This window comes from Callospermophilus lateralis, chromosome 16 (assembly GCF_048772815.1).
Source record: "Callospermophilus lateralis isolate mCalLat2 chromosome 16, mCalLat2.hap1, whole genome shotgun sequence".
NCBI lineage: Eukaryota > Metazoa > Chordata > Mammalia > Rodentia > Sciuridae > Callospermophilus > Callospermophilus lateralis.
The window spans coordinates 19446145-19471096 of record NC_135320.1 but is presented as its reverse complement, the minus strand read 5'-3'; the positions used below and the strand labels follow the sequence as shown (position 1 = coordinate 19471096).

General features: G+C 37.7%; 1 protein-coding gene across 2 annotated transcripts in view; it reads right to left on the bottom strand.

The window, feature by feature from the left end:
- Positions 1-15072: 15072 nt before the first annotated feature.
- The window catches only part of Lyn (LYN proto-oncogene, Src family tyrosine kinase), a 119952-nt gene continuing 110072 nt past the window's right edge, over positions 15073-24952 (bottom strand). For both annotated transcript variants that reach the window (XM_076835460.1, XM_076835461.1), the window contains exons 11-13: positions 23123-23276; positions 21373-21504; positions 15073-16598 (exon numbers count right to left, since the gene is read on the bottom strand). In XM_076835460.1, coding sequence (XP_076691575.1) covers positions 16396-16598; positions 21373-21504; positions 23123-23276 — 489 coding nt within the window. In that variant the 3' untranslated portion in view covers positions 15073-16395. The remainder of the gene's footprint in view (positions 16599-21372; positions 21505-23122; positions 23277-24952) is intronic.

The following is a 24952-nucleotide window of genomic DNA, read 5'->3' as shown; positions in this document are numbered from 1 at the left end:
AAATCATTACACAATTTAATTTCAACTTTGAAGAAATTCCTGAGGGGCATTTTTTTTCCTTGAAAATTTAATAAAATAACTTCTTGGTCATTAATCTGCATGGGCAGTAGGTGGGCATGTGTTCACACCTGCAGTGAGGTATTCCCAGACCTCATTCAATTATAAATCTCTGTGACCCTGACTCACCTGCCCAAGGTACTGAAAGTCATGACCATATTTTAAATCTACCCAATTATTAAGGGGTATTTTTATAATTTCAGTTATGTATAAATTTTTGCAAAATCAGTGAATAGTTCTTTTAGTTATTATACAATAAACCCACAAAAAATGAGGAACTGTAATGTTGAAATATGTCATTTTAATCAGAAAATGTTTTTATTGTCTATAATTGTTTATTTTTAAATCAATTTACGATTTGATTTATGAAAGAGGACATGATGTATCCTTTCATAAATGTCCTTATTGTTCAAAGAACATTCTACTAAACCCACTGTCCCTTTTGATATTGGGAGAGAAGAAGAGGTATACATGCTAAAAACTCACTTGCTCAAGAGACCACAGAGGGAAGTCTCAAGTCTACTGGGGCTTCTATTTGCTGAGTCAGGATTTGAACACTACAGACCAGTGGCCACTATGCCAGAACTTTGTGACTTCTTACTTCCTAATATTCTACTTCTCTATAGTAAGAAATCTTAAAGCAGATAGAGCCTTATAGTCATATTTGGAGAAATCAAGAAAGTTGGAGCTGAGGAGAATCCTGTTTCACAGGATGAAAACCCACATGAGGGACCTAGTGGCAGCACCATTGAATGGAAAGCATCCTTAGGTGTCCTTCGGGCCTTCAGCACAGAAGAGAGGACATTTATAGTGAGTTGGCTTGGGTCTAGGGTACAGGTGAGGAGTGAAAAGTGTTCCCATATCATGGTCTAACTGTGCTTGGTTGCCTCATAGGAGGAAGTCATATTTCACTTGGCTGGAGCCCCACCTAACACCTGGCAAAATATGCCTAGTGGATGTATTAGAGTTCTCCAGAGGAACAGAATCAATAGCATGTATGTAAGTGTGTGTGTGCACACATGTACATACACACATTTATTATGAAAATTGGCTCACACAATTATGGAAGTCACAGGTTGTTGGCTGAAAGCTTGCCTAGGGGAATGAGGACAGTGCAAGTCCTGAAATCTGAAGGCCTAAGAACTGGGAGCTCTGATGTCCTAGGGCAGAACAAGATAGATGTACCATCTCAAGAAGAGAGAGCATATTGCTCTTCCTATGCTTTTTATTTCTATGTAGGCCCTCAATGGATTGGATGATGCCCACCAACATTGGTGAGAGTGGATCTTCTTTACTTAATCTACAGATTCAAGTGCTGATCTCTTTCAGAAACATCTTTACAAATACATGGAGAAATGTTTCACCAAAATTCCGAGTATCTCAGCCCAGTCAAGTAGACAACTAAAATTAAGTGTCATAAGCCCATCTCTTGTCAACTTGATGCATATTTACATCTCTTTAAATCTAGCTTAATCTCCAAATAATGACAATTCTAATGTCATATTTCTGCCTTACATAACACAACTATCCTGCCTACAACTGGAAACATACTAGTCCCTTCTCCAGAAGAGGAAGTAAAGCTCTAAAAAGATGGTGACTCTTCTCTTGATTATCCATAACTTAAAATACTATGACATAAAATTAATAATACTTAAGGGGCTGAGACTGTGGTTCAGTGGTAGAGCACTTGCCTAGCATGTGTGAGGCCCTGAGTTCAATCCTCAGTACCACATACAAAATAAATAAATAAAAGATAAAAATTAATAATATTTAAATACTGATATAAATATATGTTGTGTTACATGATAAGGGAATAAAAGAAGAGATGAGATTTATTTTCACTCTTCTCTCCAAATATTAGCATCCTTGACACCAAGAAGTCTCAAGATGGTTGGAAACCCTTAAATCTGTGAAAACCATCTGAGTATAGAGCATTTATAACACAGACAAAAAAAGAAATGCACTATGACCCACATTTTTTTTAGATTGATGATACACAATTGGTTCCAATTTTTCTTTGTTGCATTCTGAAGTTTGAGAAGATAAAAGCAAAATCTTCATAGTCATAAAAACTGTGTTGCCATAAAATAAGAATCTGTCCATCTTGGGTTATCATAAAACCCAGGCTTTGTTCACTCTCTGGGTCCTAGGAGGTCATGAGATATTTTCTGGTGCCTCAGGTGAGTTGTTGGCTCTGTTGAATGTTTGCTCAGCTTATGCCTTTCCCTGCCTCATCAGGAAGGAAAGTGATGGGATCAAATGATGCCAGCTGTTCTGATGAACTCATGCTGTGAAAAGGAAAATGTTTCTGAAATTGTTTTAAAATAATTGTGGCCCATTATAAATTGGCAGGAGGAAGACACTACACTCCTGCTCCCAGGGACTTTTGGGGAAGTTTTACTGGATGGGGCCTTCTGCCTGATGCTCTTGTTGTAGGTGTTAAATTAAATAAGCAAAAGGCTATTATCTTGGAGGCTATCTCCTTGCTTTAAGTTTCAACATAACAAGATGCAAGCTGATTTAGTACCCAATGGAACCAAAACCTAACTTAGGAGTGTCAATCTTTGTGACAGATAGAGGATCTCAGCCAATCACAAGCAACTAGCTTCAGTCAATCACAGGCTGTCATCTAAGACAAGGCTTTGCTATAATCAATCAAGCTATCTGTGTACTTTACTTTTATTTCCTGCTATAAATACTCATAGTCTCTGTTTCCAAATGGAGCTCTATGGACCTCTTTTGGTTGTGTTTGATGCCTGATTCATGAATCATTCTTTGCTCAAATGAACTATTAAATTTAATTTTCTAAAGCTTTTCTTTTAAAACACTGGTCACCCGTATTCTACGTGTAGCCTTGTCTGTAGTGTTCTCCATGTTTGCACTGTTTAGAGTCTTCCAGAGGAGATTTGTGAATTGCTGCAACTTTATTTCAGCACAGGCTCCCAGTACACGTTAGAGCCATTGCTAATCAGTCCAAACAACCAACTGTCTCAAATTTTTATTTTCTTATTAAGAGTCATCACTTTCTTATATTGTGTCACTTTTTGTATATTTCTATCAATGGGAAAATGTTCAATCTTTTTTTTTTCCCTATACCAGGGAAAACCAAATTTGTTTGTGTCATCTGATCAGTGGTACCATCAATAAAGATGAGACCCAGAGTTTCACTGACCTGGAGCTGTGGAGAGTAAAAGGCACTTGTCTCCGGGGAGCTCTCCTGCCCCTGGTTCCATTGCAGCCTTGACTGCATGGGAATCTGCACATGACAGGAGTAATCCCTGAGTGGGGTACAAGTTACAAGCTTCCAGGTAAGAAGGGAGATAGGGCAAGGGCACAGTTGAAGAGGGGTAGTTCTTAGTAGTCACCACATTTGCTGTGAAATCACTTATATCCAAATTCTTGGACTGTGGTGCTACTGTAGTTCTTTTGAGGCTAAAACAACAACAACAAAAAATTTAGGAATTTTTTTTATAGTTTTTAGGAAAAAATATTCTTCAACTTTCTACTATGCATTTTACATTTGAGAACATTTTCTGTTTTCTTGCTTTCATTGTTTTTAAAAATAGCTGGATATGGGGCAAATCAGCAGCAGACATATCATACCTTATGTATCATCATTTAAGTTGGGCCATAAATTTCTTGTTTTTAGGAAAACTTTTAGGGCCCAAACCTAAAAATAGTTTTTACATGAAAAGCCAAACTCACAAAAGCTAGAATGAATTAGAACCTTGATACCTTGCCATCAGGGCCTGTAAGTTCTCTACCAGCTAAATCTTAGTGAAATCTTGAAAAACAAAACAAAAAATTAATTCTACCTAGAGGATGATGTCTAAATACAATAATATGCCTCTTAATCCAAGATGTGATGAGAATAATCACTTCAAGGACCATTCTTTGTGGTCATAAAAAGGCAAGAATTTGGGGCTGAGGTTGTGGCTTAGTGGTAGTGCACTTGTCTGGCATATGTGAGGCACTGGGTTCAATCCTCAGCACCACATAAAAATAAATAAATAAAGGTATTAAAAAAAAGAAAAAGGCAAGAAGTGGTACTCAAATTAATAACTACAGTATGGTTTCCCCTGTTTTCTACACCAAGTATATAGGAAATAAGGGGGAAAAGTACATTTTGGCCATTTATATTGTAGGCAAACTGCTATGTTGGTTATTTGCAATTGAAAGGTGTCAGTTATTTCAGCTGTATTTCTTTCTTTTTATGACACATTTTGAAAAGTCATTCAGGTTCAAAAATAATATATATTATTTGACTTTTTAGTTTTTTTACTTGAGACATTTTAGACCTTAATTGAGTCCATTTTTTCATTTTTTACTGTTTATTCTTAATAAAAATATAACTTTATGAATAACATTCTGATATTAAAACAAATATAAATTTATCCACCAAGGGAACTTTATATAAGTGTTGGATTAAAGTTAAATAACAATGTTCACTTGTCAGAGTTTTATAGGTTCTTAAACTGACACTTGGAATTGAGATCTGCTATTTTTAAAAGATTAAGTTATTTTCCAGCTTGAAAAATGTGACTATGTTACTATACTTTTTGTGAGTTTGTATTTCTGATAAAATCTCCTTCATGCACATTATTTTTAGACTGAATTTTTGAAAACAGAAATAGGCATTTTATACACAGATTTTAAGATTAAGCTGTAAACTGAACAGTTATTTATATTTGATTACTCAGAAATCATTTGAGCTTTAATGTACTTTCTTGGGGGGCATGGTTTCAATTCATTGTTCTTTTCAGAATTTTAGGTTATGCATTGTTTGTTATGTGATAGGACACTAGATGGCGCTGTTCCCTGGGGGAACTGACAAGCATACAGATCTTTAAAGCCTATTTCAAGGTTTGGTTTCTCGCGTGCTTTCCAAAAGTGAGAAAAAAAAAAATCCTTTATTCCTTTTACTTTTTTTGTCATTAACTTTATAAATAGCATCTACAATTAAAATGAACATGGACCTATTAAATAAGGTGATTTTTTGTTTGTTTTATTTTGTTTGGGTGATATAAGGGATTGAACCCAGAGCCTTTTTAAAGTTTTATTTTGAGACAGGGTCTGGCTAAGTTCCCCAGACTGGTCTCGAACTTAGAATCCTCTTGCTTTAGCCTCCTGAGTAGCTAGGACTACAAAGTGTATGCTACCAGCCCAGCTAATGAGGTAACTTTAAGTGAGATGTTGAATAAAGGTCTTCGACATGATAGTAAATCTATGGCTTCGTTGTACAAGAACTAACCCATGAAACATGTTGACTTTTGTTGTTTATTGTTAATAAACTTGTTAATAAGATTGATTTTATAGAGCAGTTTTAGATTTACAGAAAAATTATGAAGACAGTACAGAGAGTTTCTATATGCCCTTAACATCTAACAATCATAGTATGTCTGTCACACAAAGGAACGATAGGAATGCATTGTTATTAATGGAAGTCCATTCTTTATTTAGCTTTTCTTAGTTTGTAAATTGTGCCTTTTTGCTATCCTGGGATCCCATCCAGAGTACTACATTCCATTTAACTATCTTGTCTCTTTTGCCTCTTGCTTCATACTTTCTTTGTTTTGAGTAAACTAGAAACTTCTGAGAGTTCTTGGTGTGGTCTACTGTAAATATTATGCTCTTGGAATTTGATGTTCCTTTCATGATTAGCATGAGGTGCTTAGGATGAAGACCACAGAGATGAAGGACCACATCTTATCAAGGCTACATACTATACATATGCATACTGATATTGACTTTAATGGCCTGCTGAGGAATTGTTTATCAGTTTTTTTCTGCTGTGAAGTTACCTTTTCTCTCCTTTTCATACTGTGTTCTTTGGAAGAAAGTGCATTATGAACACTGAAGGGGTGGGAAGTCATGCTTCAGCTCTTTGAAGAATGGTGTATCTATATAAATTTTTAAAATTTTTCTGCCTGGGAAAAGATTCTCCTCCCCTTTCTGTCCCTCCCCTCCCCTTCCTCCCTCCCTTCCTTCCTATTAGACTCTGGATATTTAAGTTACACTCTGGGTTATAATCCAACACTACTTTATTTTGTTACTTCAGTTGTTCTAGTATCGACCCTCAGGAGCTCTCTTAGCTTGTTCTCATGTTGCTTTGGCACACCCCTGTCATGTGAGCTTCTACTTCTTTACTTTTTAATAGATTTTGTTCATTCTTCAAGTAAGATTTAGATGCATTATTGTGTGTTTCTTTTTTCCATTATTAAAGTAATCTATAATAATGAAAATTGGAAGGCCCATGAAAGTGGAAAGAAAAAATAATCTTTGTTCAATCTTTGTTGTGATCTCAGTGAGTTCTCTTGAAGTACTTTATTTTCTTCTTTGCTTCTTTCACTTTTAGTATTTTTCATACTTTTCAGACATTCTTTTTTTTTAAAGGTTCTAATCATTTATAAAAATGGAATGTTCTGGTTATTTCAACTCAATAATACACCATGGACATTTTCTCTCTCTCTCTCTCTCTCTCTCTCTCTCTCTCTCTCTCTCTCTCTCATACACACACACACACACACACACACACACACATACACACACACACACATCACTTAAAAAGTGTTCTCCATAATTCAATTAACTTTTTCTTTACAATTGAATAAAATTGACTCATAAGTATTCTCAGTGCATTGCATAACTCTAAATACATAGCAGACTTTGAATAAAACAATAGCTGAATGAATTGGCCATTTACAAAGTTTCTATCATATGTGCATGCATGTGAGTGTGGTGCTGGGATTGAACCCAGGGCCTTGTGCATACTAGGCAAGAGTCCTACCATAGAGCTGCACCCTCAGCTAGAGTGTCTTTTTTTTTTTTTTTAAACAATTCCCAGGGAAGGGTATCTACCACTGCACCACTGAGCTAAATCTCTAACCCTTTTAAGGTCTCACTAAGTTGCACAGGATGACCTCGAACTTGCCTCCTGCCCAACCTCTCAAGTAGCTGAAATTATAGGCATGCACCATTACACTTGGCAAGTTTTCAATATTTTTGAATAGTGAGGAAATGAGAACATTTGAGTCTAAACTTATTTAAACAGTTTTACATTATTTTGCATATTTAAGATTTCTAGAAGTTGAGTTTGGTCTAATAATAACATCAATATTTTTTAAAGCTCTTGATACAAAATTTTTCAAAATTGGGTGAATAGTATGATGTTAACCAAGAGAAAGAAAAGATATTGTCTAGACTATGCAGCTAAGCAAGGGGGTCCCTGATTGAAAATCTAAACAAATTAGCCAATTAATAAGAAGTAAAAATTTCCCCAGAAATGGTAAGTCTATTCACAGCCCGGTTCTGCCCTTCTCAGTACCCATGCTTACTACTGTGCTGAGACTGTGCCACTGGTTTAATCCAATTTGGTTCAATAAAGACAAGAGGAGAAATTGAATCCATCTTCTAGGCGGTACTGGTCACCTATGCACTCATGACCCACATAAGTGAACAGAACAGTGGCAGGCCAAGCAACAGCCTTCTGTAGGGGTTTGGATCTCCCTCGGACTTTTGCTTAATCATACTACCCCAAATGTTCATCACAAAATTAACTGATGCCTGAAAATACCAGAGCATCAGAAGCTAGATTCTTGCCTCTAGGCATGGGTTAGGTTAAAGGAACAAAACCAGATTTTATCATTTTTTCTTGTGTTGTTTTAAAACTATTTTTGTTCTTAAGGGAGAGAAGTTCAATCCTAGTTTTGCCTCCCTTGATGTAATAACATGGGAGTTTATTTCTGGGATTTTACATTCAGATTTAAAACCTTATGCACACTGCTAAATGTTGGTTTAGGATATATATCTGGGGGAAGTCATCCCAAATTCTCTGTTGAAGAGTGTGTAAAATTCTTTCTTCTTCCTCAGAGTCAGGATTATGCTGTGTTCTAAGAAAATGACCCTAGCTTTTTTTTTCTTATTTTTTTATTCATTACTTTTAGATATACATTAGAGTGTATTTTGACTTAGTATATACATATGAAGTATAACTTATTCTAATTAGGATCTCATTCTTGTGGTTGTACATGATATGGAATTACACTGGTCATGTATTCATATATGAACACAGGAAAGTCTTGTCCAATTAATTCCACTGTCTTTCCTATTCCCATCTCCTCCCACTTTCCTTCATTCCCCTTTGTCTAATCCAATGGACTTCTGTTCTTATCCCCATCCTCCCTTGTTGTGAATTAGCATCCACATATCAGAGAAACATTTGGCCTTTGGTTTTTTTGGATTGTATTATTTCACTTAGCATGGTATTCTCCAGGTTCATCCATTTATTGGAAAATGCCATAATTTCATTCTTTACAGCTGAATAATATTCCATTGTGTGTATATACCACATTTTTTATCCATTGATCTGTTTAAGGGCACCTAGGTTGGTTCCATAGCTTGGCTATTATGAATTGAACCACTATAAACATTGATGTACCTGCGTCACTGCAATATGCTGATTTTAAGTCCTTTGGATATAAACCGAGGAGAGGGGTAACTGGATCAAATGGTTGTTCCATTCCAAGTTTTTTTGTGGAACCTCCATACTGCTTTCCAGAGTGGTTGCACCAGTTTGCAGCCCCACCAGCACTGTATGAGTGTACCTTTCCCCCATCTCCTTGCCAACATTTATTATTACTTGAATTCTTGATAATTGTGATTCTGACTGGAGTGGGATAGAATCTCAGTGTAGTTTTGATTTGCATTTCTCTAATTGCTAGAGATGTTAACATGTTTTCATATATTTTTTGACCATTCATATCTCTTCTTCTGTGATGGCTCTATTTTTTTAATAGGCTTTGTTCTAGAGGTGTGTGGGTGTTCTTCATAAGGGATATTGTGTTACATTATTCATTAATAAGAAAAAAAATTTTGTTATCCAACTCTTTGGAGTTGAGAGTTTTAATTGAATTTTTAAGTTTTTCATACTTCCTTTCCTAATACATACTGAGCAGCTATCCAGAATAAGACTTGGATACTTTTAGCTCTCCTGGGTTCAGTGCACTGAGGGTTTTATATTAGACAGCTAGGGATAGTCCCTCTGTTCCAGAGGCAATGGAAAAGATCCATATTAGTCAGTCCTAAGCCAGCTTGCTCTGCCTTGCCTGGCCTTTCCTGCAGAAAGGCCCTTGCTCATGTTTCCCCTTACTCCCTCTGCTTTCTGACCAACACTGGTGCTTCTCCATGTGACCCTGCATGGCATGGTGCAACCCCTTCTCTTAAGAACTGTGTGTAATAAGCTGTATTTTCAATGGCAGGTGTCTACTGATCTGTTGGCTGTACCAGACTTGAATAATAATAAAATCCTACATTTTAAAAACACATTGCTGCCCATCTATTCCTCCATGGAGCCCTCATCCCCAGGACCCTAGAGAACATGCCATCTTAGCTTTCCTGGTTTCTGCTTTAGCAATCTTTTTTTTTTTTTTTATCATTTCTTTTTTCTTTCTGGTCCAGTGTGCTAATCAGCTTTCTGTTACTATGATGAAAATCAACTTAGAAAGAGGAAAAGTTTTATTTTGGCTCATGGTTTCAGAGGTATCAGTAAATGGTCATTTGGCTCTGTGGTTTTGGGCCTATGGTGGTACAGTATATCATGGCAGGGTACATGCCTAAGGAGTACCTGCTCAGCTGATGGCAACCAGGAGCAAGAGGAGAGCCCCAGGAAGGGGCTGGGGTCCTAACATTCCCTTAAGACCCGCCCCCTATGACCTAACTTCTTTTCAGTAGACTTGCCTCTTAAAAGTTTCACTACCTCCCAACAGTGCCCCAGGCTGGCCACAAGTCTTTAACACATGGGCCTTTGGGAAACACTTCCAAATCATAGCACCCAGCTGCGCTCTTCCTCACTGCAAATTATCCCTAGTTCTCTGTTTTCCACAAAATTTGTCTTTAATCAGCTACTCCTGATTTCACTAGGCTGCTACTTTAGTTTGCTAGGACTGCTATAACAAAGTACCCAAAAGAAGGAGACTTACAAAAGTAGGAATTCATTTTTTCACAGTTCTAGAGGCCAGAAATCTTAGATGGAAGTGTTGTCTTGGTTGGTTACCTTTGAGGGCTGTGAGGGAAGGATCTGTTCTAGGCCTCTCCCATTGGCTTATAGATGACCATCTTCTCCTTGGTGTCTGCACATCATCTTTTCTCTGTGCATGTCTCTTCACATGGTGTTCGTATAAAGACACCAGTCATATTGGACTAGAGGCTTATACTCCTCCAGTATGACTTCATCTTAACTAATTTACACCTCTAACAACCCTATTTCCAAATGTGGTCACATGATAAGGTCCTAGGATGTCAACATATCATTTTGGGAGGACACAATTCAACCTATGATATCTGTCATCTCCAAAATCCAATTTTCTGGTTGACTTTTCTTCAGGGTTATAATTTGAAATACTTAAAACAATATTATAAGTGGTGTGTGTGAGTGTGTGTTAAAAACACAAAGGTAAAAATAGAAAAACTTAAAAAATAAAATAAATCCAACAAGTCTAGGATGTAGCTTAGTGAGTGAATGCTTGCTTAGCATGTGTGAAACCTTGGGTTTGATCCCTAGCATTACAAAAAGTAAAACAATAAAAATTTAAAAAGCACAGTAGATTTATGCACCTAGCTCCAAATCTAGAGAAATCTCATCTGCATGTTGGGACTGTCTGCTACTGTGGTGTCTCCCATAGCAGGCCCAAGTATAGTTCAGGCTTTTTTTTTTTTTTTCTCCATGGGGACTGCCATAATAGCTTCTTCATTGGTTTTCCTGTCCATCTGTTTCTCACACCATTTACTGGCTGATTAGACTTCGTAATGAGCTTTTCTGACATTGCACTTAACATTGTGATTCAACACATCTTGACTTCATGTTTATATTTCATAAACATATTGACTTAACTATGTCTAAACTATGTCTTAGCTCCTAATGAAATATTTCTACATCTATTCCTCATAATAACACTCTGAGGTAAATATAATTAGAATCCCCACTTTGTAGCTGAGCATGAACAGAACTGGGGAAAAAATCCAGGAAATGTGGCCCCAGAGTCTGTGGTACACCCCTTAGGCTGTGTTCCCCTTTAGGAGGCTCTCTCAATCATCTTGTGCTGCCACCACTGTGGTCTAAGATCTGCTCCTCATCTGGGACTCCCTGTTTTCTCCAAGATGTGACCTTTTTCTGGTTTAGCAGGTTTTCCTGCTTTTAAGAACCATTATATTCCGTGGGTCTCTAAATGTGGTCCAGGACCAGCAATATCAGCTGCCACTCTTGGGTCCTATCCCAGACCTACACCCCAGACCCCAAACCCAGGGTTGGTCCCAGTCATCTGCTGTCAAGAGCCTCTCAGGAGATTCTGAGGCACACTCAAGCTTGAGAGCTGTCGTTCTCTTTGTACCAGTCTGAGTGCCCTGTCCCTTGATGTGGCCATACTTCCTGCCCTGCCTCTTCCCATGCTGCACCTTTCCCGAAGCTTCTCCCAGCAGTGTCCTGTTTGGCTGCTAGTACCCAGATCCATCCTTTAAGATCAAACCTGACTTGAAGGATGGATCAGGGCACTCATCACTCACTTTTAGGAAGTCTCTTTTCTTTACCTTGTCCTATATTTCTAACGGATCTGTGTTCTCTTTGGAATGATCTTCCTCATGCTTTATACCTGTTTTTTGCTCCCTCATAACAGTTTTCTTGCTCTACCTTATGTCATTGTTGTACTTGTCACATAAAGTAGAAAATTTAAGGTTGAATATTCATGTCCATCACATTTCCACTGTAATTCCTGTAACAGGGAAGGGCTTCATAAAGCATTGCATTGAATGATTATTATTAGCTCAAAGAGAACCTATTTTGATTGAAAAAATTAGGGACGATTGCTTTGGAAAAATAAATTTACCACGGCAATTCAGAACACAATCATTTGACAGAGCAAATGGTTTTAAAAGATTCCATTGTTACCTCCTATCAAATCAAGAAACGTCTGTGCTGTGGCTCTCAATGGCTCCCTGACCCTTCAGTTACTTTCCATTACCTACCCCAAAGTGACTTTCCAAGGGTAGTGTTATGCCCTGTGTGGTCTGACCTCATGTGATGACAGAGCATCTATGGGTGTGTATGGCTTTTTTGAGCTCTAACTACATATAACTGTACTCCTTAACTGTCGTGGCTCCTAGAGGTACCTTGGGGCCCACTAAAACACCCAGATTTCCCCCGACTTCTCCAAGGCAATATTGGATCAGATGTTATATTAATAACTGAAAGAGAAGCATAAATATTTTATATCTTTGAACATAGCTGCTTAAAATGGTTTTTAAAAATTTATTAGTGCATTATAGTTACACATACTAGTGGGGTTCATTTTCACCTATTCATAAATGCATATAGCATAATTTTCTTCATTTCAATCCTCAGCACTTTCTCTGTCTTCCCTCCTTCCCTAAGCCTCTTACTCTACTCTATTGAAATTGATCAAATTATGCTATGTGCATGTATGAATATGTCACAATTCATTCCAATTAGACATATAACTATAATGCACCAATTAAAAATAAATAGAATGAAGACTAAAATGGGTTTGAGCACTTCACCCACTCCATGTGCTTCATTTGAATCTAATGTACTGCAGATATATAAAAGGTCCTGCTCATTCTTTAACCTGTCAGGGTATAGGTCTACATCCCTATTCCACAATTCTGAAACACACACTCCACAAGCCAAAATATTTTTAAAGAACTCATTTGATGACAAAAATTGACCTGAATCTATTTATAGGCTACATTTATCCCACTTAGTGTAATACTCCTGCATTTTTCTGCAGGAATGTTTATTTGATTATGTGTTTTTAGTGTTCACTGAAATTTTGCCACTAAATATTCAGTACATTAATTGTATCAATAAATTTTTTCGGGGGGTACCAGGGATTGAACTCAATAATTTTTAAAAATGAAATTAAAAACACATCTGGCCCTAAGGGTAGCAGATAAGGACCTATTGTCCATGCACAGTATAAAGTTAATAATAAACAAAATTCACAGATAATTTATTTGCTTTGTGACATTGCCTGCTTTGGGCTGCTATAGATCAAAGGCCACTTTTGATTCTAGAAGTTCTGTATTAAGATTGTACATCACTCAATCTAGATTATTTCTTAATGTTGAGGCCACTGAGATTGCTCTTGTCATTTCCACACTGAAGGGAAATACTCTTGAGAACTCTGTGACATTTTCAGCTCTCCACCAGTATTTAATGTACTCATAAGAACACAGGAAATCAAATCAGAAGACTTACTTCTTACACATGTATCAGGCTAGAATTTGCTGAGATAAAATTTTAACCAGTTTTAATATACTTTCATGAAATAAAGCAAAAATATTATCAAAATATTTCATTTAAAAATGTATTCCCTACAATTCTTTAAAAGTGTAAGTGGTGAGTTTAGCTCTTGTGTGACATTTTGTCCACACCAAAAATGATTTAAGAACATTTTCCTTCACATCTATGTGGACTCCAGTGGAGTATCTTGTAATACCTTTGTTGACTCAGAACACCCAAGAATCAGGGTGAGTCTGCTCCAAAATAATTTCACCAGTTTTATTTCACAAGAAAACAATATGAAGCAAAGCTAACCTATTCTTTCTGTGGCTTTAAAGAACCTTATTTCTCAGTTGTGAAACATATAGCCTGCCAGATCTTTCAGTGTATTGTATAAGAGATAATTTTTATGAAGTGCCAGAGCACCAAAGAGAGTCCTGGTAGATGTATAAGTATCTTCATGTGTTTATACTCACTACTTTCCATCAGCATGAACGGCAAGGCTCAGCTTCACTTAATCTAAAAACTTCATGTAGTAAAAATGTGGGGTCTCTGTTCCACCAGGCAGGAGCTGATAAAGGAGATATTGAGGAGGAAAAGTGGGAAGTTTGATTTCATCTGTGACGTGCTTTTAGCTGGGAAATAGGAAACGTTCATGAACTGGCTATGGAACACAGTGGTTAAAATCAGAAGTGCTGGGGAACCCAGCAGTAGGAGCATTTTGTTTAATTCAGTTGAATGTATCAGAAGCTGGTGTTTCAGTGCTAAGAACATTTTAGCAGTTACGACCCCTGTAGTGGATGTAGCTTATGAGAGCAAGGGGAAGAATAAAGGGAAATTAGGCACCACTAGCAGAATTGCAAATGAATTTATAATTATAATCTCGATCTATCCACTGTGTAAACAGTTTCTCCTTTTATTAACTTTTGATAAACTCTAGGGACAGGCTGCCTACTTCTATTGCATAGCATTTCCTTGAGAAGAGGAAGTGTGTATCTCTGATGGCTCCTGACAGAAGAGAAAAGAATCGAATGCTTGATTGAGAGGGAAAGTCAAATAAAAAATGAGAAATAAAAATAAAAAATGACTGTCACTTTCCTTCACCAAATTGTAAAAAGCAGAACAAAGTGAAGACAAATTTTTAGTAATTTTCTAGAGACTTCTTTTTGTCCTACTGATACTTTAAACTTCCTCTCTATGTAATATATTGGGGAATACATGTGGTTGTGAAGTAAAATGTGAACAGGGTGGGTATAGATAGAAAACTTACCATTGTGAATCATCATTGTGACTAGCCGTGCAAATATGATAATATTCTGTCTTTGTGAATATGGCACTTGTGAATGAAGAATCTTAGAATACTTTAGAAAGGACATTTAAACAATCGCAGAAGAAAAACAGAAGTTAAAACTTAAGAGAAAAGTACAATATTTGATTCCTTCCCTGAGGTACCAGGACCTAACAAAACATGCAAAATAAATGGTGCTCACAAAGCCCATTTGAAGACACATCTTATTTGGTCCCTATCATGGGATGTTCAGGCATCCAAGCCGTCAGTTCCTCAGTTCTCCAACCTGAAATGCTCAAAGAATGGAGGTAGAACTTCTGCAAGTTTTTATTACATATTTATATAGAGTTATTTCTCTCCCCCCTTCCTACTAACTGGTACTCAGTTTTACAGTGGCAATAGTTGAAATGTTAAACACAGGGAAAAAAGCCTGAGAGGTTGTTGGGCCAGGTATATTAAAATAAAAAAAATAGAATTATTAGGTATATACATAACAGCATAAGTGAAATGAAGTGACACAGCAGTTTCTGTCCAAAGCTGAGTACAAAAATCAAGTAAACAAAACATCCGGGGTCGTTTGTCACAGCTGCTCAAAGAGCTTCCTTAGTCACTTAATTTTCCTTCATATCTTTACGTATAAATAGTCTCACACACATCTTATACAATTTAGAAAAGATTGCTTAATCACAAAAAATAGCCCCAAATATGGCATTTTTACTTTCTAGAGTACAACTAAAATTAGTATTTGATTCTTAAAATAATATTCAAATCATCTGAAACAACAAAGGAAATGCTTATGTCTTAGAAAACCCAATAAGGCTCTTCAAAGATTAAAATCTTAATTTTGTTTTTCAAAGGGCACTGTCAAGTAAGTCTTTATTTAGGAAATCATGGAACTGAAAAAGCTACACTGTTAAAAATATTCCTCCATAAGAGAGAGAGAGAGAGAGGAGAGAGAGGAGAGAGAGAGAGAGAGAGAGAGAGAGAGAGAGAGCGAGCAGTTTCCCAGGTTCTTCCCTTGGCCCTGGGAGGTCTGGGCCAGCTCTGTGAAGTTGGGATTCCATGGGCCCCCCAGTTGCTGTGAGTGCTTGTCAATGGCGCTCCTGCAGGGGGCGCTCAGAGCGCACGTGCTACTTTGGGGCTGCCATAGGCCTCGGATCTGATCAGCGTTCATCAAAGGAAAATGTTTAAAGGTCTAAGATTTCCTGGGCAGGAAACCCCACAAAACCAAAAACACTGAAATCTGGGAAAGACATTTTTAAATTGCTGACTTCATCTGTAATATCTAACAGGTTGGATTAGTAATTTTTTTTTTTTTAAGTAAGGCAAAGCACAAAGAAAATACAAAATGTCAGGCTATGCATCTGGTTATTTATGCTTTTTAAAAATGAGTATAGTTCTGCTTTACTGGGGATTTGTTGCAACGGTCTCTGAATCATCCAATTGTAGACAGGGTTGGTGTGGGAGCACTTTTGGAGAAAACAGGTGTTTTCTTCTTAAGAGGTTGTATTCTGTATTGCAGAGCAAGGTGACCAGCTAAGGTGTGGTCCAAGCTGTATCCTGCTGGGCATTAGTCTAAGAGAACAGAATACATTTCCATGTTCACCGTGAGCTTCCTGAGTAATTTAGCCTCTACTTTCAGGAATCAGGCATGGCAGATGATCGCAGCATGTGAGATAACTGGTGCAACCAGTGACTGTCACTTTCTTTCACCAAATAAGGCAGCCATTCCTAATGGAGGGACAAGTCACCCTGAGTGCTAAGGCTGCTGCTGATACTGCCCTTCCGTGGCTGTGTAGAAATCATCCAGGACACTCTGCAAGTAATCAAATGTTGGTCTCTCCTCTGCCTTTTCTTTCCAGCACATCTTCATGATGTCATAGAGCTCATCTGGGCAGTTCTCCATGCGGGGCATCCGGTAACCCTGAGACAGGGCCGTCATCACATCAGCATTGGTTCTCCCTAAGGCCAAAGGGAAAAAAAAAAGACATTTAGAAACCTGACAAGAGGGGCACACATGCACTACAGGAGTCTTTTTGCTAGTTACATCCTGCACCCGTGATTGAAAAAAGTTTTATTAAATCTATTACAGGTGGAAGTGTATCTTCCTAAAATTCCTAGGTTGAAGTCCTAATTTCCAGTCCTTCAGAATGTGACTGTATTTAGAAATAAACCTTTAAAGAGGTGGTCAGGGATGAGTTCTAATCAAATACGACTGGTGTCCTTCTAAGAAGAGGAGATTAAGACACAGGCCCAGAGTGGCGATCACATGAAGACACTGGGACAAGACTGCCATCTACCAGTCAAGCAGAGAGGACTTGGATAAAACCAACTCTGTTTATGCTTTGATCTCGGCATCCTTCAAAGCATGGACTTTGGGTGAAGTTCTAGCATCGTGATGGAGGTAATCTCTCGAATGATGTAAACAGGAACTGGAACTGCAAATTTGGTTAGGAATATCTCTTCCACTTCTTTCGGTGAAAACCTCCAGTTGCATAAAAGTTCAGAATATGCCCACAGAAGATAAACCTTGCCAGATCCCCCTAACCTTACCACAGATATTTTCTTCTTTATTCTTCTGTATCCTTATTAGTGAGCACAAAGTCCTCACTAACTCTGAAGGAAGCTGTTAGTGATGCAGATAAAGGCCAGACATACTCCATTCTGTCCGGAGAATTTAACTTGATAAAAGGAGTTAAGTGGAAAGAATCTGAACTCTATCTTTTTAGGCACAAATAAGTCAACAAACCAAACAAATCACTAAATGACAAGTCTTTGTAGAAGAAAGAAAAATATGGGGAGTGAGACCTTAATTAGACCCTGAGATTAAACTTGTTAGTTAGCACTTGGTCTGTGGTTTGGTTAAAGAAGGCAAACACCCATTAGCTGATGATTGCCTTACTAGACAAGCAATTTCATGTTCTATCCTTTAGTCTTTGACCAGTTACTTATTGATAATCACTAGAGTTTATAAGAAAGCACAAGGCTGTAAGAGAAGCAGAGACAATATCAATGGCACACAGCCCAATGGGGAAGACACCCTAGGTGGTGGGGGCAGGAAGTGGTATCTGGAGTGATCAGGAATTAGCAGATACTACAAGTTGGCAGAGGTGCACAGGAAGAAAGAAAATGTGGTTCAACAGAGGTTAGAAAGAAATTGGGGTTAGTGACAGGAGAGGGGACCCAGTAGTTCCACAGATTATAACAGTCTTTAAAGATACAGGGTTCCCGTGTGTGTGTGTGTGTGAGAGAGAGAGAGAGAGAGAGAGAGAGAGAGAATGAGAACCAGCCACCTCTTAACCATAGTTGTCTACTCAATAATAGTTTTTCCAAAAAGGCAAACTATTATTTTTATTTATTCTTTTTTCTCTTTTCTGCTGAGAATGTCTTGTAGTAAATTCACAAGGATGATTTTTTAAATTCTGATGCACACATGGCATTAAGATGCTAGGTACACATGGCAGAAGACTGCTAGGAAAGATATAATGCTTCAGAACACTGTCATTTTCAAACCTCCTTTCTCTTTATATGAACAAAGCAAATCAAAACCCTGTACCCAGGGACTTTTTCTTTTTACAAAATTCATATAGAAATATATAATCACAGTTTTGGTTTTAAGATAATGGAATGAGGATCTTTTGCCTCCCCTTCCATTTTTTTCCCCTTATATTTCACCCCAAAATGGAGAACAAAAAATAGAAACTTAAACTTCATCTTTGATGAAACTAGGAGACATCTGGCAGCCAGAGGTAGAGTGATCTGAGCCAAGAGGAAGAAAATATAACTAAAATGCCCACAGAGAGGGATAACAGGTAGGACGGCCCACTGGGACAAACACTGGGAGGGCTCCCAAAGGAGTGGCCGGAACCCCTTAAGGGAGGGTGAAGACAGTGGCCACAGGGAGAATGGTACCCAGAACTTGCCTGGTGGTGTCTGAGGTAATGTTGGAAAAACCATGTGATGGGTTGAGTATGGTGTGTTCCCTGTGAAACTCCCTGAAATTTGGTTGCCTTTATGATGGCGTTGGGAGGTAGGTCATTAGTGATTAGGTTATGAAGAGAGAACGACGACTTTCTCATAGGAGTACATCCTCTTCATTCTTGAGGAACTGCACTAGTTACCAGAGGAGTGAGTTGTTATCTAGTGAGGCCACCCTTCCTGTTTCATCTCCTCTGCATGAGCTCTTTTCCCCTCCTGCTTTTCATCGTGAGTTGAAGCAGCACACAGTCCTCACTAGAAGCTGAGTAGATGCCAGTGCTATGTTTAGACTTCTCAGCCTTCAGAGCTAAGAGACAAAATAAACCTCTTTCTTGTATAAGTTGCCACTCTCAGGTATTCTGTTATAGAAACAGAAAAGAGACTTAAGACAAACTGAATGGAGAAGCTCCATGCTCAGCAGGGAGGGGGAGTTCAGGACAGAAGACTGATTATGAGAAGAAAGGTTAAAAACGAAAAAATGGGACCCTGTGGCAAAGGCCATAACATGGAAGGACCTTGACTATAATCTTGTTTAATAACAAGTAAAATGGGAAAAGGAACTCATTTTACTCTAGATTTGATTGTGTAATAATTTAGAACTATGAGCCACAAATAGTAGAATAAATAACCCAAAACTCCTAAAAGTAGATTCTCTTTGAGAAGCATCAACAGGTGGGGGGCCTGTGGCAATTTTTCATTAGAAGCCTCTTTTCACTACCTGGCTTTTTAATGTGTATATATTACTTAGATAGAATAATATTATTTAATAAAAATGTCATGGTAAAAAAATTAGAAACTTCAGAAATTTATCAAGAAGAAAACTGATATAACCTATTATCTTTTTGCTCAAGGATAATATCATTTTGGTAAATTGCACCTTTTAGTCTTTGTCCTTTATGATTATGTGTTCACTTTTTATGTGGCTTTATTATTTCTTTTTTTGTTTTTTTTTTCTTTTATTCCTTTTTTTTTTTTTTTAGTCTTGCAAAACTTGGCCTATCACTTCTAAAGCACTTTTAAAAAGACTAAAATGTCCAGCACTTTTCTGTGCAAATAAAGTCTTTTTAAATAACTCAATATGAGGGGAGCATATTATAATGGTAGAGCATTTTAATTATAATGGTGAAAAATGGCATATTTTGGCAGTGTTCACCAATTTCTATGATATCTATAAATCAAGTCCTCTGATATTTAAGTAAGTAGGCCAGTTCTTCTCATCATTCCCAACGCTAGATGTCCTCCTGATTGAATAATCAGGAATAATGATAATGAACACCTCCTGGAGGTACCTCACATCCCTAATCCTTACATAGTTTAATTTATTTGGAGAACACCCCAAGCAATGGTTTCTGATTAATTCTACCATATATACTTTTTTGGTGAATCTACCTATTTTTCTACTGGTTATTTTATATTTATGATTTGCACCCCAAATATTCCAAATCCTGGACACAGAGCACACGGGGTGAGGGGAAAGTCTTAGTAGACATGTGGGTCTCAGTTTGGAAGCACCTCTGCTACCAGTCAGAGGTCTCTGAACCTAAGAGGCCTCTGCTGAGCGTCATGTGTGGTATGGCATATATGTTACATTACATTATTATATGAGGTTATTGTTTATCAGGTAGTGATCAGTTAGATAATCTGAATATGCAATCTTTTTCTCACTTCAAACAGATATAACTACAGATATAGGTCTAAGGAGAGATATAGAAATATAATGCCAAACATCAGGGCTTATCAGAAATATATTTCCTAGTTTACAACAGTGTTAATTTATTAATTTCAGTGTCTAGAGCCAGGGGCAATTGGAATACAAAATGCTGGCACAAGAGGGATTTCCTGAGACCACTGGCCCTCTGTTGCAGGCAGAAGTTGACTTTCATTGTATTCAATGCCAAGGCACTTCTCTGCCTTTTGAAATTCTTTGCTCCCAGGTGTAGTCCCTGTCCCTGCTTCTCTGTGGCCCATCCCCACAGCAACGGGAGTGACTGGAGCACACCCACCATGGTTCTTAGGTCCTAAAGCCTTTTCCAGCTTCCAGCTCATGAAAGAATGATTTGAAATACTAAAGGTGTAACTTTAACTCATCTACAGATTTTGTTAAAAGTCAAACATTAAAAAGAAAGTGAAGGTTTGGGAGAAATCCCCATTAACCACGTCAGCACAGACCCAGGGGAAAGGAAGAGATGTGAAGAATCTGGCTCTGTGGGCTTCAGGTGTTAGGAATCTGGAGATACTGAATCATGTTCCAACTGACACCCATAAGTTAAAAATCAGCAGCAGATACTGAATCTTATGTTCCAACTGACACCCATAAGTTAAAGATCAGCAGGATGGCCCACTGATAAATGTTGGCAGTCATTTTCTGAACAAGAAAAGACTCCACAGTACTTATTACAAAACCTCAGTTCCAAAACGAGTCAGAAGGCACTGGAAATCTTCACTTGCTCTGTTTCCTCCTCTGTGAGGGGCACAGACTTGGAGGAGCACCTGTGTCTAATCCAGTCTCATCTCAACACCTCCAACAGTACCAGACATGCTCTAGGCACTGAAGAAGTGGTAGAATTAATTAGTAAAAAATGAGTATGCACCCAAAGAAGGCAGAGAAGTGTCTTGGCACTGAAGACAGTGAAAGCCAAGTTCTAGTACAAAGTGCTTATTCTTTATTTTTTATTTTATTTTTTAAAGTAGATGCCTTCATAAATTTGACTCTATTCTCATGTATACTACTTGAATGGAATTGGTAAGCAAGCAGTACCTGGGTAGGGAATCTTCCCGTAGGTGACGATTTCGTACAGGAGAATTCCAAAGGACCATACATCAGACTTGATAGTGAAACATCCAAAGTTGATTGCTTCTGGAGCTGTCCACTTAATAGGAAACTTAGCACCTAGGGACGAAGACAGGTGACTCTTACTTGAGCATCTCAACGTAAACAAGTCTTGGACACGAACCCTCACATTTTGCCCTTTTGATTTTTAAAAAATTCATATTATTTATCTTAAACACGTCACACATATATATGGAATAAAATGGAGATGGTGCAAAATGTTGTATAAAAATGTTTGCATCTTCTTTCGATTCCCAATTTAGTAGCAAAGTTTCTTGTGTCATCTCCCAGGGATATTATATCTAGCCTACTTGAAACATAAAAGAATATGACAGGGAATATAAAGAAATTTATTCTACGTTTTTGTTTGCCCCTAAAAACCAGGCTCTAAAGCATAGATCTTTAGTGTTCAGATTTTCTTGAGAGCCAGGCATGAGGTTGAGTCTCAATGACCCATGAGGCTGAGCCAGGAGTTCTTGGCCAGCCTGTGCAACATAGGAGACTCCTATCTTTAAAAAAAAAAAGGAAAAAAGAAAAGAATTTCAGTTTTTCTCTAATGAACAATTTCCATTTTTCTATTTTGTGCTGTTTACATGGGATATACATATCTTTTATTACATATTATTTTTATTTACTTGTTTATTTGGCACTGGGGATCGAAGGAAAGGTTCATGTGTGCTAACATATGCTTTACCACTGAGCTACATCCCCAGCTAGAATTATTGTTACGCTTTTGTGGACAACTATAGCTAAGCCTGAGCCAAAAGAGATTTCAGATGCTACTCCATACAGAAATGAACTATTCTTTCAGTTGTTAGGACAAAACATATTAAACTTTTAGGATTATCCTCCAGAAATAACTTGGTTAAAATAAAAATAATCCTTGTTTAATGATGCTTAGGAAAATTAAGAAAGCAGTTGACTCACTGTAAGATGGTAGCACTGCAAAAATATTCACTTCACTTTTGGGGGCAAGAGCATCAGAATGCCCAGATCATGTGCAACAACATTATCCTACCATAGGGAAGGCCAGTGGATCCCCAACCGTGTGCCTGGCGAAACCATATGCCAGGCCTGGGAAATGTACAACTCTCTACACACTTTTTGTTTTCACATACAATTGGAATGTAGGAAAGTGAAGCAAAATATTCTTGTGGGTATTACCTTTAATTCTGGGTCTGTAATAATGTCCATTATTTTAATTTGTATTTAAAAGGCCAGAATATGTATATGTGGGGGGTGGGGTGGGGGGGAGGCTAACAAAATCATTGCCAAATTAAATTCATCTCCAAATTGAAAAAAAAAGCCAGATATAAAGCCCAGAATTGTTCTTACAAATATTTTTTCTATAGCTAAGAAAAGTGTATACCTTTCATGATTTGAGTGAAAAACTTCCACCATATAATGCAAAAAAAAAAGACTATTGATCTTGTGGAATCTATTTTTGTTTTGCTTTGCTTAATTGAAATACAAATGATAGTGCTGATGAAGTTAATCTATGGAGATCATGGAGATCACTGACTTTTAAAAAATAATTATAATAGAACCATTCACAGATATCTTGAATATTGTACCAGTTGTTTTTTAAATAATGATTTTTTGTAACTGCTTTGTTAAAGACAAAAGCAAACTAAAATGAGACAATAACCAAACACTTAAAGAGGCTGTCAGCACGCACCTTCCCTTGCTGTGTACTCATTGTCTTCAATGACTCTAGCAAGACCAAAATCTGCAATCTTGCACATGAGTGACTCAGATACCAGGACATTGGCTGCTCGCAGGTCGCGGTGGATGTAGTTCTTCCGCTCGATGTAAGCCATGCCCTCTGCAATCTGAAAACAGAAACAGGCTCTCTTTTTGTATGTAGCGTAGGTTATCATAGTGGACCATCAAGGAAAAAAAAATATTAAGTTCCTGAAACCTTTTTGTGTATATTATTCTAATGGTTCAAGTTTTAAAGTCAGTGGGTAAATCACAATTGTTATTTGAATCTTTTCTGAAATAACCATGCCCCCAACCAAGTCTCCAATAATGGAGGTCTCTTTTTAAAATTTTTTTAATAACAATATGTCTCAACTTTACTAATGTGTGGAGAAGCTTTTTAAGACCCTACTAAATCCTCACATGTTGATATGCAGATGTCATTATCCAACTTTTCAAATCAGAAAACACATGCTCTGGTCTGAATGCTTGTTTTCCCTGAAATCCATATGTTGAAATTCTAACTTGATGCATGATGGTTTTAAGAGGTGGGGCTTTTGGGGGGTGGTTAGGTCAAAAGGGCAGATCCTTCATAAATAGAACTGTGCTTTTATAAAAGAGACACAAGACGGTTGCCTGGGCTTTTCCATCAGTAAGGATATAACTAGAAGGTGCTGTCTATGAACCAGAGAGAGAGAGAGAGTCCTCACCAGACACTGAATCTGCTGCCTTATCTTGGACTTTCAAAGTCCCCAGAATTATGTCTGGTGTTTTGTTTTGTTTTGTTTTGTTTTGAAAGACAGGGTCTTACTAGTTTCCCAGGATAGCCTCAAACTTGCAAAACTCCTGCCTCAGCCTCCCAAACATCTAGGATTACATGCTACCATGCCTGCCTACTAAATATGTTTTCAAGCAACCCATTCTATTGTATTTTGCTGTAGTAGCCCACACAAAGACAATAGAGCTGGAGAAAGTGACCTAATATAAATAAATTAACAGGATATCAAGAACAGGATGTCTGTCCTTGGTCAACACAACCCCTCTGTTGAGTTAATGAACAGCTCATGGAACCGGCTCTCCAGGTTCTCTGGGCACAGTCTCTCCAGGATGACCAGAAAGATTCACTTTGACAACAGAGATGATAGTGGGAAGGAATCAAAGATTTAAAAAGAACAGTAACAAGGGGTATGAGAAACTACTACTCAGTGCTGAACAGAAAAAGTGGCATGGCTCTAAAATCAGGTTTTTAAGAAAGACATTTAAAAATTGTAGTTAAAGATAAGGAAGAAAGGAAGGGAGGGAGGGAGGGAAGAATGGTGGGGTGGGAGAAAGAATGAACCCTTTAGTTATTACTGCTAAAACAATTATAGAAAACTGTAATTAGAATTGTTTCACAATGAAACAATTCTGCAGCTCAGCTCAGAAGAGTGGACTTTCCACGGTCCTCAGCAGTAGCCTGCATGATCATGCAGATCAAATTCAATTTCGAGCCCTATTGCTTAGCAAAGGACCAGTTCCTTATTTCCAGGTTTGCTTTTCATTCCCCTCTGGTCTGCTACCTGAGCTCATCTTCCGCTTAGTGAACCTTCCTTCCCTCAAGTCCTTTTCCATAATTTCTCTTTACTTACCCTAGATGGTCAGTTTGCATAAAAACCATTTCCAGCTACTGATTGTAGTTTTATCATTATTTTTATGCTCTTTAATGTGCTTATGATTATGCCAACCAGAAGATAAATACACCAAGGCCAAAAGTCACACCTTACATCTTTTCTCGCTTGTGTTAACTTAAAACTTCAACATTGTTACC